Below are 12,482 nucleotides of genomic sequence, written 5' to 3' on the forward strand. Positions count from 1 at the left end.
GATGATGATCACATACATTAAAAAATGTGTCTCTCTCTCAGTTCACAGTACTTTAAATATGTGCGGCAGTCAAAATGACTCATTATCAGCCCAGACAGAATATGCAGACTTTTTCATATTTTTCTGAGCTAGTTTTGGGGGAAATCTGCAGAATTCCGTGAAATGGATTTTAATATGGTAAAAGTAGAGAGTGCTTTACTGTTATTTAGAGCTGAAAGCATAATAAAATTAGTCCAAATATGTAATAATGGAACAAGCAAGGCGCAGAGGAACTAATGGTGGACATTCTGATTATGTGGATATCTGTGGAGCTATCTGCTATCTGCAAAAGTCCTACAGGCACAGAAAAAAAAAAAAAAAAAAGTTAATAATAAAATACTTTTATAGTGGGAAAAAAAATTGTATTAACTTAGAAAAATGCCAGATAAACCCCATGTCTTCTAGGTAACTTGAGAATAACTCAAAGTTGATTTATCAAGATTCTTTTTCCATTATGATTACAATAAATAAGCGAAATACACTACCATTCAAAAGTTTGGGTTTGTAAGAAGGGTCGGTTTAATGTCTTTTTATTTGATCAAACATACAAAACAATAATATTGTGAAATATTATTATTATATAAGTGGGTCATTGACGAATAAGGTTTTTAAAAGTGTAAAAAAAAAACAACGGAGATATAATTAATTTTATATAAGTTTTATTAAGTGGAAGTTTTATTAAGTGTTAATGAGATTATGTGGTTTTTATAATCAATTAACACTGCTTTTGTCATTTTTTACAAGATGGACAAAATTTGTCACTAAAAAAGTCATTCGGTTTAACCAAAATTTTGGTTTTACCGAATGACACTTTTGGTTACACCAAATGACAATATTTTCAAACAATGCAAACAGGCTGATATCTAGCTAGCTAGCTAGCTAGAGGACAATCAAATATTTTATATTTAGTACAACTTTTTAAAATATTACAACATTTTCCACGTTTTATTGCGATTGTACCGAATGACCTGCATATGAGCAAGTGAAAACATGAATTTTTCAAATAGTTAGGAGAGAGTTAGTTGCTTTGCTTCATGACCATGTGGTCCTTTGCAGGTGTCTGAATGATGTCACATCCTGTCACATGATACTGACCGCATGACTCGATCCAAAATGGTCCCTTTATATTGGTTACTCCAAATGACATCAATGAAATTAATTTTTCTGGACATTCTTTCTCATAACAAAGCAATGACTTCTACACATAATTTTAATACCATTTTGCACTATGTTGATATATGATGTTATAAAATCATGCAGAATAAAAAAATATATATAATTTTAAGGTATATTAATCAGAAATGAAATGGCTGTATTGACCTTTGGACGGTTAAACCGAATGACCTTTGATGCTTCAAAATCTTTAAAATACCTTTATATGTAGCAAAATATAATTAAAACCTTCTGGATTCAATAGAAGATATCTAGTTGTACTACCTTACATACTTTGGATGACATATCTTTGTTTTTTATTATTATTAAGGCCTTTGGACAAAAAAAATGACCTGTCACATCATTGACCCACGTATGTATTATATATTATTATAAAAGAGTATAGCAAATGCTGATTAGATGCTCAAGAAACAATTCTTATTATAATCAATGTTGAAAACAGTTGTGCTGACTAATTTGTGGAAACTACAATTTTTTCAGAATTCTTTGATGAATAGAATGTTCAGCAGTGTTTATTTAAAATATTTTTATTGACTTTTGATTAATTCAATATATTCTTGATAAATGAAAGTATTAATTTCTTTAAAAAGAAATAAATTAATCTAACATATCAACTAATGGTGTGATTCTGAGATGGGACAATCTGTTTGTCTGAACAATGACAGGCGAGGCAGAAGGGGCACTATTGTTCTATGACTAGTACCATTGAGAGAATCTTTTTACCTGTAGCTGAAGCTCTTTCTCCACAACCTCCTGAGTCTTAGCTATCAGCCTCCGTTGCAGAGAATGAATCTTCTGTATCAATTCGAAGGTGCTTGGATCAGTTGACTAGACAGAAAGAGAAATTCTAAATAACAAAATCTGTTTTGGAAGACTTTATTGTTTATATGACTGTTTCGGCAACAAGCCAATGTAAGCTCATACCTCTAGTTTTCTCCAGCGGTGTACATTCAAGGGATTGTTGAGCTCATCTTCTAGAGCACGACATCTTGTCCTCTCTTTCTGCAGCTCCCTCTGCATATGTAACACTTCCTGTCTGCCATCAGAACAAAAGCACACCAGTAAAGTAACTCTGGCTCTGGTTTTCAGACCATAATAAAAGCAACAATAACCTACTAATTTATAGTCAGTCATTTAAAGTCCCTTGCGTTCTGGCAGGACGTAACAGCACTTTGAAAATGAATTTGCACGACAGGATCTAAAAGCCTGCACTTCACTTATTTACTTATGCATCACAACCGGCACAAACAGGGAAATGCAAACAAGAGGGTGAATGGGAGTGAGTGGGAGAAACAAATCTCTTGGATCTCATATCGACAGGTTATGGCTCACAACATAATCCTAGCTGACCTTTTCATCTCTGCACCAAGCTTGTTTGAAAAGACACTTGTCGACATTCATGCTTTTCAACAGACGTACAGGATACATTCTAGCATTCTGAGCTGCTTTATGGTTTATGTGCACATTCACTGTGTAATCTCACTGTTTTTTGGTTAAAGCTGACATGAAATGGAAGTTGCGGTAGTCTTTTTTCCCCCTTTAGTGACATATATCCGAGTGAAACGGCTCTTCAAACAAGAAAAAAAATGTAGTGTGGGACTTGATTTTGTCCATCAGGAATTGATTGGATTGTTGTCGCTTGCTATTTCTGTGATCTCGTGAGTGACAGGTAAAAAACAAAAGAATTATCCATTTCGATTTTGAGGTGACTTTGATAGTTATAAGATACATCAATTTTGTTTTCAAAACTAGTTTTTTATGTTTCGAAGAAAATCTGAGCAGTGTTTTCCCGTGCAAACTTCAAACATGTTGTGGAATGTAGCCAGGGCTTTGCTACGCAGTTGCTAAGATGTTTTGAGAGGTTGCTAAGTGGTTGCTTATAATATTCGTCTCAAGATATGGCATGGGTCCCTTCCTCAATACAAGATGACTCTATCATCTTTTTTTATCATCTGCCAGTAAAATATACGTCTGATCATGAAGAAAAGTAATAACAAACTTCACCTTAGCTGGTGCTACTATTAAAGTGAGTCAAGTGAAGTATGTGGCCAAGTATGGAGTCCCATACTCAGAATTTGTGCTCTGAATTTAACCCATCCAAGTGCACACACAGTAGTGAACACACACCCGCCGGTGAACACACACCCGGAGCATTGGGCAGCCATTTTTGCTGCAGCGCCCGGGGAGCGATTGCCTTGTTCAAAGACACCTAAGTTGTGGGTAATGATAGTGGAAGAGAGTGCTGTTCATTTACTCCCCCCACCTACATTTCCCGCCAGTACTGAGACTTGAACAAGCGAACTTTGGGTTGTTCATTGCATGAATTGCGCAAGGTGAATCTTGAATTTCACTAATGAAGGGGAATGTAAAGCATTAGCATCAACCAATGATCAACCAGTTCTCTAAAATAGCTCAGAGATGCATGTCATGAATCTTCATTTGGAAAGCATATATAGACAGAGCACAACACAGAGTTACAGTTTCTTATAATGGAAGAACAACAAGGAAACAATCAGGGTCAACAGCCGGAAAGAAGAGGAGGAGTAAGAATGTCTGGAAAAGTAGATAAGGCGAAGGACACAGGCACGTTTCTGATGAAACAAGGAGCACTACTGTGGACCATGTTCTCAATCATGACCTTACAATAGCTGAGATGGGTCAAAAGGTGCAGCCGAATGCGATATATAGAAGAAAAAGACAAGATTATATACACTGTATATATGTATACATGTAAATTGTACTGTAATTTTTTGACAGACCAACAGTAAAAGTCTTCTGCAATCAATATCCTATATACAGTAATGTGTCAATTTGTACTGTTAAAATTGATATATGCATGAAAATGCATGATTCGAGAAATGTACCAAAGTGAATGAGAAAAACTGTAAAACAAATCCAGCCACAGCCAGTGTGTTCACTGGGTGCTACAGTGATTCAACTCTGCAAATAAACAACTTGAAAGCTCCATCAGCAAACCTATTAGCACTAGTGGCTTGCCAGAGTCTGGGAAAACCAAATTACACTATTTCAGCCACAATAGAAAAGCCTCTTGAAATACATTGAAAATAAATAAATGACAAAATCATCTCTAAAGAGACACACACACACACACACACACACACACACACACACACACACAGACACACAAACATCTTCCTGGCAGAAAAAAATGGCAGAAAACTGAATGAAAGGGGGATAAAATAAGAAAGATTTGACAAAATGTAAGGTCATTCTATCTAATATTTTGTGATGTGTGTGTGTTCATGTGCCTTCATAATCTTTAAACAAAGTAACTTCCCCTCCCTTTTGCAGCGACATCTCTTCTCTGATGATGCGTTTACTGGCACGAGGGTGGGGCAACTTGTCACTCACATGACATCACAGCAATAGCAAACCAAAACCATTAAACCAATTCCCAATGGACAAAATCAAGCCCCACCCTACATTTTTTCTTGTTCGAGAAACCATTTCACTCGGATATATGTCACAATTGGGTAGAAAACTGTATTACAACCTTTGTTTCATGTCAAATTTAAAAACAAACACTATGTTCAAAAAAACAACCACTAAATAAAAAATAATATATATTTTTTTTTTGATGCTATAGCAACTTTAAATAAGAATATATATATATATATATATATATAAAACCACAAAATTCCTTTAAAGTTTCTTTAAGGTGTATGTATTCTAGGATCCTAGAGGTGACAGAGATTTAACCAAATGAGTGCTAACCCGAAATGATACAATACTCTAAACAGTCTGATACGATACTTTAAACAGTAGGTCCTAGAACTTTTTTCTCTGGAGCAATGGAGAGAGATGGATGATGATATCGCACAGCTCATTTACCTGAGTGCAATGCAGGTTGAGTTTATGAGGGTGTTAGCGATTAGCATCAGTAAGTCATTTCCTTTGGGGGGAAAAATACGCTATTACCAAAATCTTCAGTGTAGTGTCATTTGTCTAGCAATGCAAGTAAACTGGAGATGTTTGTGCAAATGTTGTTGTGCTATGAAGACAGAAAGATTGTTTCTAAATACATGGATTGATTTCTCAAGACCTAAAAGGTCTTTTTTTGTCATTGATGATTCAGACAAAATCAATGTTGTTTGTGTTAGCAATGATTGAGCGAGAAAAATTGCCATTGCCAGTTTGCTTGCTTGTCATCTTTAATGTTTATAACTGTCACAGTGACTCTATTAGGTTCCAAAACCTACTGAACTACCTACGGAGACAGTATTTTAAGGTGGCATAGATGTGCTCCTTACACAAAGCCCATTTTAGACTGTAAGAAACTTAATTTTGCTGTGCATGAACAAACAAGCTCAGTGAAAAAGTAAGTGCGAGATGACGGATGAGTTAACAGAAATGCTTATTATGTGTACATTTCATTAAACATTAAACTTTTTTACCTTAAATTTGTGGGCTATTTTTTAATACTTAACAACAATGTCAAATTCAATTATGAGTCGACTTGTCCACGTGGTGCGTGGATGTAGAGTGGAAGCTATTACATATCTTGTGTTCATATTTAGGGCCTGAGTCTTTAATAAGTGTCTTCACTGATTAAAACTGATGGCAAGGCAAATAAACAAGACTTCAGGTGCTTTGATGTGAAGCGGAATCCTCTTGTACACTTGTTGCATCATTTGTCAGACAATGATGTACACAGACAAAACACACACACCACTTTTCTAAAACAGTTCAATAAATAAGACATTAATATCAACTTACATTTTAAACACAATATTTCCAGTTTCATTGCCTGTTTTTGTTCCGCCAGTGAAAAAGTTCCAAACAAATCCACAAAAGAACCGCTAGGTGCCTTCGAGCACCACACACAGTCGGTGGTGTTTTGTTCATTAATGAATCAAGTTTTTGAATGAATCAGTTAAATGACTCACTCATAATAAGAGTCAATTGTTTCATTCCTGAATGAATCATCTTTATTGAATGAATCGGTTGACAGAATAATTCAAATGCTGCATCCCAATTTGCCTACTTATACTACGCCCTAAAAGTACTCTTTCTGTGAAGAAAAAGTACATACTTTTGAGTGTGTAGCAAGAGAGTAGATAAGCTTTGGGACATACTATCACGTCATTAAATTGTGCCTTTAACGAACGCTCTGTTGCATTGTTACACTCAGCTGTCACCATAAACTGGCCAGCTTGTCAATCATCTTGTCACAGTTAAAAACCTCCACATTTCATTTAATTTAATTTCCAACCTTATTGGAGAAAAAAGAATTGATCTGTCAGTCGTGAGTCTTTCATGTGGAGAACTCTCCTCATGTGTTTGCATAATAATGCATTTGAAAGTTAACGGCCTAACAGATCTTTATAAAAGTCCACATTGTTGTTGCAGATAAAATATAACATGGATAACATTAAATAAATATTTTTTATCAGGTTAAATATTGATTATTATTCACTCAAACCCCTTTATCTCTAAATTTCAACCGTCAGTCGCACACATCCGCCATGTTTGTATTTTTTAACACTTTTTACTCGTGTTTGTAGTTCTGAACCGAATCCTCCTTCAAAGCGCAATGCGTTTTGAGCAATATTAGAAATTACAGTGTGCACGGATCCACGCTTTGAAATAGTAGACCATCTGGGGACTTTTGCCATACTCTTACACACTTATTGTAATCTTACATACTATTTAGGATGGATAGTAGGGCTGGAACAATACATCGATTCTAGATCTATACAATGAATCTGGATCGATCCTGATATTTTCTCTCCTGAATCAGTTCTGAGCTTAGTTTTAACAGCAGATGGCGCTCTAGGCTAGTTTTTAACCACACACTCTCAAACGCTCACGAAGAAGACTGCTGGACAGCGCTCGTGCGTTCGCTGAGTCATGTTAGTGGTTAAATATACTTGCACCTCGGCTCAGAATGCTTTTATGATGCGAGATTTGTAATTCGCTTTAACCTTTTCAAACTTTATGAATGATTATTTTAGGTTTTAAGTGGTGTGTGTAAAGGAACCGGCAGCAGGCAGTGTACGAGCAGTGTTTCTAAAGCACGTATAGTAGTGCCATCTGCTGTTGAAAAACTAAGCTCAGAATCTATTCGAGACAGAATCGCGATACATCGGAAAAAATCAGAATCACTCCAGATTTTTCGTATCATGAATCGAGATTCGATGTATTGTCCTAGCCCTAATGGATAGTATGCACATTGGGACACAGGGAGTGATTAATTTTGTTACCGAATTAATTAGCATTTTTTAATGAATAATTTGAATAAATGATTCTGTGATTCATCCATTAAAGACAGTCGTATGTCGCCACCTACTGGCATACTGATGTATTGCTCAGAAAGGGTCACTGGAAATTCCCACTCATGCACAGATGGACCATCTGTCTGGACTGCGGAAACAAAATGTATACATATTTTAACGTACATAAATTCAGTCTAACATTTCTGTGTTACTAAGGCCAACTGAATCAAGAAAACTGCTTTTAATAAGGCCTATGCTGTATGTCCTTCAAAACAGAAATCTTTTATTGGAATGCAAATTGTAAGCCACAATTGCCAGCACTACTTCCAAACATTTATCAGGTGAGCAGGAGTACTTTTTCACGGATAACTGATCACTCTGCTCAAGACAGGTCTAATCCGACCCTGAAACACTAAGACTTTTTTTCATGTTGCACATTGATTACTCTAGTGCTTGATGTAAGTTTCTATCTGGGAAATCCAGCATTTCTGTAAGCCATCACCTTTTCCTGGAGCTTTAATATAATACTTTTAGTGGCACTCAGTTTGATCTGTTCTTAACAAAAGCTTCTTAGCATTGGGTGCATACAAATACATGGCATGTTTTTCTACACTCAAAGGATATACTACATATAAGAAAAAGAATAACATAAAATGTGACACAGTAATTACTGACATCAGTGCTCATATTAATCTTAGTCAATGGTCATTTTACTGCACCTTACAAAGAACAATAGAGCCCTGAAAGGATTTCCTGTCCAGATTGGGGAAAATAAAAGCAGCCTTTCCATTTGCTTGCCTTTTGCTGGCTTTGGCCTTAATTTATGCATTTTAATTGTGTTTTTGGCAAAGCTTTTGTTTTTCTGTTCTCACCATTCTCTCTTCTCAATTGTATTTTGCATAAATACATCACTGTCCACTAAAAGAAAGCAAGCCATCCATCTTTCACCGTCAACAAATTAATTCTGCTGTGACAAATAAATAACTGATTTAGAATGGAAAAAAGGAACCAACATGCTTTTTTTCAATATGGTTCTCTTAGTGTTTTAGTTTGTATTCCTTTCTAGGCATCTTTGCTGTTGTTTCAACTGAGATCTGCATGAAGACATGGAAGGCAGGAAAAGGAGTGGGTTGGGGTATATAGATTGATTTATTCAGGAAGGCAGGGTTGATATCAGGGACTTAAACTTTAATCAACACGCTTATAGAGTTCAGGACTCTCACCCACACACACATTTCCCCTGTGTTGCGGAACGAGTTCTTTCCAGTGGCACCACACACATATTTGCATGCAATAGCAGAAAAATGGTATAAAACAAAAGGCAATGATGTCAAGAACTGGCTGTGTTACTGTGTACAGGACAAATTGTCATCAGCACCATTAACATCAGCATCCTCCTACTAACTCACCAGTCACAAACATTAAAGCGTACTTTGTACACGCAAGTCGCACATGCACATTGAATTTGTTTTGCACTAATTAGTTGTTCCACAAGGTGGAAATGAAACGAAACGAAACTAAAGAGACGGAACAACAACAACAAAACACCGGAGACTGCAACAACTACAGTCACCTGCATTGACAAGCGTTTGTTTTGAGATAGCCGCAGCTTTAGTTTAAAAAAAATACAAAATTTATGTCGCTTATAACTTCTGAAGAAAAATAACGCAGACACTGGACAAAGATGAAACTTTCTAGAGTGCATGTGTCAACCGCCTGCGTTCATGCATGCTATCAAATAGAGTAAACTTTGAAAAGTACAATACGCTACCGTACGCACACAAAAAAAAAAAAAAAAAATACTTTGGGCTTAACAATCAAAACTTACGGACTGCAGCTTTAATATAACTCTGATTGTGTTCATCAGAAAGAAAAAAGTCTTGAGGGTGAGTAAAGCTTGGGCTAATTTTCTTTATAAAGTGAACTAATCCTTTAAACAGTGGAGGATGGTGGGAGTGTTTGGGAAACCTGTTTGGAAACAATTGGAAAGAGCTAATTTAGTGTGTGTTCACACTTGGCAGGTTTGGTTAGATTTGGTTAGTTTAAAATAAACTCTGTAGCAATTACTCTGTTAGTGCGGTTCATTTGAATAAGTGTGACAGCTGCCATCCAATCCCTGGTGTGCACCAAACAAGTGGACCGAGACCCACCTCTTTGGTGTGGTTCGACTGAAATATGGACACAATACTCAAGCCTGGTTCTTCTACTATGTACACATACACAACAAGCACTTTAGCCCAGCATTGTTTTGGATGTTCAGTAAGTTCTCTTGTAAAATATACGTCATAAAAGCTGTTTTTCTCTGTTTTGTATCTTTAGGTTCAGTGTTAAAAACGACTTGAGTGTAGACGCTAAGTGAACCAGGATTAAAATCATTTTCTTTTTCTGGAATACTTGATTTTGATAGGGCAAATGACAACTTTTTGGGAAAGTAATTCTGCAACAAGTTGGATAATCTGCAGTCAGCTGGTCATTACTGCAAAAAAAAAAAAATTCTGGATGATGCAAGACCCCTCTGCTTCAGTATTTATTTTGCAATAATGACTGGCTGACTGCATATTATGCCTTGCTTAGACTTTTTTTTTTTTTTTTTTAGCAAGATGGCATTTTTCTGTCCCTCATTTGAATCAGAGTTTTACCAGCTTTCACCTACCATGTGTAAAGACTGCTTGCATAAAGCCTCTCTTATCTACAGGATTGAATCTTTGGTTTGATCGAACAAAGCAGCCTATTATGGCATGTTACAAGTAAGGCTCAAGGTAGCTCAGCTAGCAGTTAGCCAATGCTTAAAGAACGTTTATTTAATGCTCATGAAATATTCATGCTGATCTGAATGGAAGCGGATTACTGGTAATTCGTCTGTTAGGATGCCACTCAGCAGCTTTTTAAGTTGCCATCTAATGCACCAGAGGATGAGAGGAAGACATGTCCTGTTCTGTATGCTTCACCTAGTACAACCAGATGTGGATAAAAGAAAGAGTAACCACACATAACCACACATCCATTTTTTTAAAAGCCCACGAAGTGAAATAATACCAATAGGCAATACCATTTTTCAATATTGGCACTTACATTGATTTATCTAAAAAATTAAACTTTTGTAGTTTTTCCACACTAATCACAGCAGAAGAACATTGTTGCCCGAGTCAGGTACCAAAATTTGCTAATAAATAAATAAAAAAATAAATATTATATTATATTATATTACTTTTTTAGCACCATGCCATGCAACCCTAGTGTGCAATGCAGAGTAAATGTACTTTATAATATAACAGAGTATGATCTAACGTACTTCAACACAGTTCACATTTGCCATGTTGCCACGTAATTTTCTCCTTTTTTAATTCATAGAAAATGACACATTTCAATGATATACTGGCTTCTGAACTAGAAATGTTCACGGTTAAAAGAGGAAATAGAGTAATAAAGGTAGAAAGGATGGAGGACAAGTGCTACTGGGCACTGGTGTGAGACAGATATGGAGGAAGAAAGAAAGAAAGAAAGAAAGAAAGAGAGCAGTTACAGAAATGTGCCTACAGCAGTACACATATAAAACAATGAGCTGTGATAGAGTCCAAGGCCTCTGTCCGGAAAATGTGCACCAGTGAGCTAAAATGTCAAAGGTAAGGTCTATCTGTAAGGTCTATCTGTAAGGTCCACACCCCACCCCCCACCTCTCTCGTTCTGTTTTTCTTTGTATTCCTGTCCATTTTTCAGAAAAGCAATTATATAATGTTCCTCTAATGCAATAAAAAACAGGGGGAATGGAGGGGAGGGGGAAAAGTTCGAGAGCAGTAGAACATGTACTAATGCTCGTGAAAGAGATGTTTTAATTGACGTGAAGTGCACGTAAGGTTAACCATGTGATTCAGGCAGAGTTAGCCAAACATAATTTATTTTGGAGTATGGGCTCTTTGAAATCATTTGAAATGGAAAGACCTCCTCATTACAGTAGACAAACACCCAACGCAACAATTTGCTTCAAATCTGGATCAAAGAAAAAACTCATACACACATAAACACCATCATTGGTCCGTTCTCTGTATTGTTCATTCCACTCTGTGATTTTAATCTTCTAATGAATATTCCAGGCAAAATTCAACAGAATTTAGTTCATTATAGCATAAATTATCATGGTCTCATTTACTGAAAAAAAATTAGTACCATGCAGTTCATGTAAGAACACAAGCACTGTCTGGGAAGCTACTTCCCAAGCTGCAATTTCTACTGCAGTCAATCTGCCCTGTCAAAAAAGTAGATAGTTACACCACAAACTATTAATACTTTTAACCCCGGGTTATCGTCACTCTAAACACCGCTTTTAACCCCCGGGTACAGGAGCGTTTCTCACTTGTAATTTAGAAGCGGGGTTAGCACCGCTTTTTACCTGGGGTTATGAAACCCTGCTCCGTTTTTTTGGACAACCAATCACGTACTCATATTTGCCTGCTTTGGGCAGTCACAGAAACACTGCGCATTAAATATAAACAGTAAATTTGGCATTTGAGAGGGAAAATGTCAAATGCTGACAGAAAACGTGACAATTTGAGTGAAGAACCTTTATAGTCCGAAATGTCCATTCAGTATAAACTTGATAGTACAGTCGGGAATACGAAGATGCACAATCCAAGAGCTATGTAAACAGGTTGCATGCTGAGTTCATCCAGTCAATCACACTGACACCGCAAATATGCAAATAAGAAGGTTAACCCAGGATTTAGGAATGTACAATGTGAAACATCAGCTTATGAATACCCAGGATTAATTGTTAACCCCGGGTAAATTAAGAGCAGTGTGAAACATGAAGCAAGATAACCCAGAATTTTTTTTTTTTTTTTTTTTTAAGTACCCCTCAGAGCAGCATGTGAGAAGTGCCGTACACAAGAAAAAGTGAGGGTACCCTCCAGATTAAAATATAGAAGTACCGGTGCCCAATTCCAGCATTGATGACACATGATGACCTGGTGGGTAGAGTGAAAAGTCTGAGCATGTATCTATGTTTGATTTAAAATTGCATACATTATCATTATGTAC

The 12,482-nt window shown here is 36.4% G+C and overlaps 1 protein-coding gene across 1 annotated transcript in view; it reads right to left on the reverse strand.

Annotated features, from left to right (window-relative positions):
- The window catches only part of cfap58 (cilia and flagella associated protein 58), a 127,002-nt gene that overhangs the window by 38,782 nt on the left and 75,738 nt on the right, over positions 1-12,482 (reverse strand). Inside the window, exons 14-15 of the mRNA XM_051894694.1 lie at positions 2,137-2,248; positions 1,936-2,040 (exon numbers count right to left, since the gene is read on the reverse strand). Coding sequence (XP_051750654.1) covers positions 1,936-2,040; positions 2,137-2,248 — 217 coding nt within the window. The remainder of the gene's footprint in view (positions 1-1,935; positions 2,041-2,136; positions 2,249-12,482) is intronic.

The sequence above is a fragment of the Ctenopharyngodon idella genome, chromosome 1 (genome assembly GCF_019924925.1).
Source record: "Ctenopharyngodon idella isolate HZGC_01 chromosome 1, HZGC01, whole genome shotgun sequence".
Classification (NCBI taxonomy): domain Eukaryota; kingdom Metazoa; phylum Chordata; class Actinopteri; order Cypriniformes; family Xenocyprididae; genus Ctenopharyngodon; species Ctenopharyngodon idella.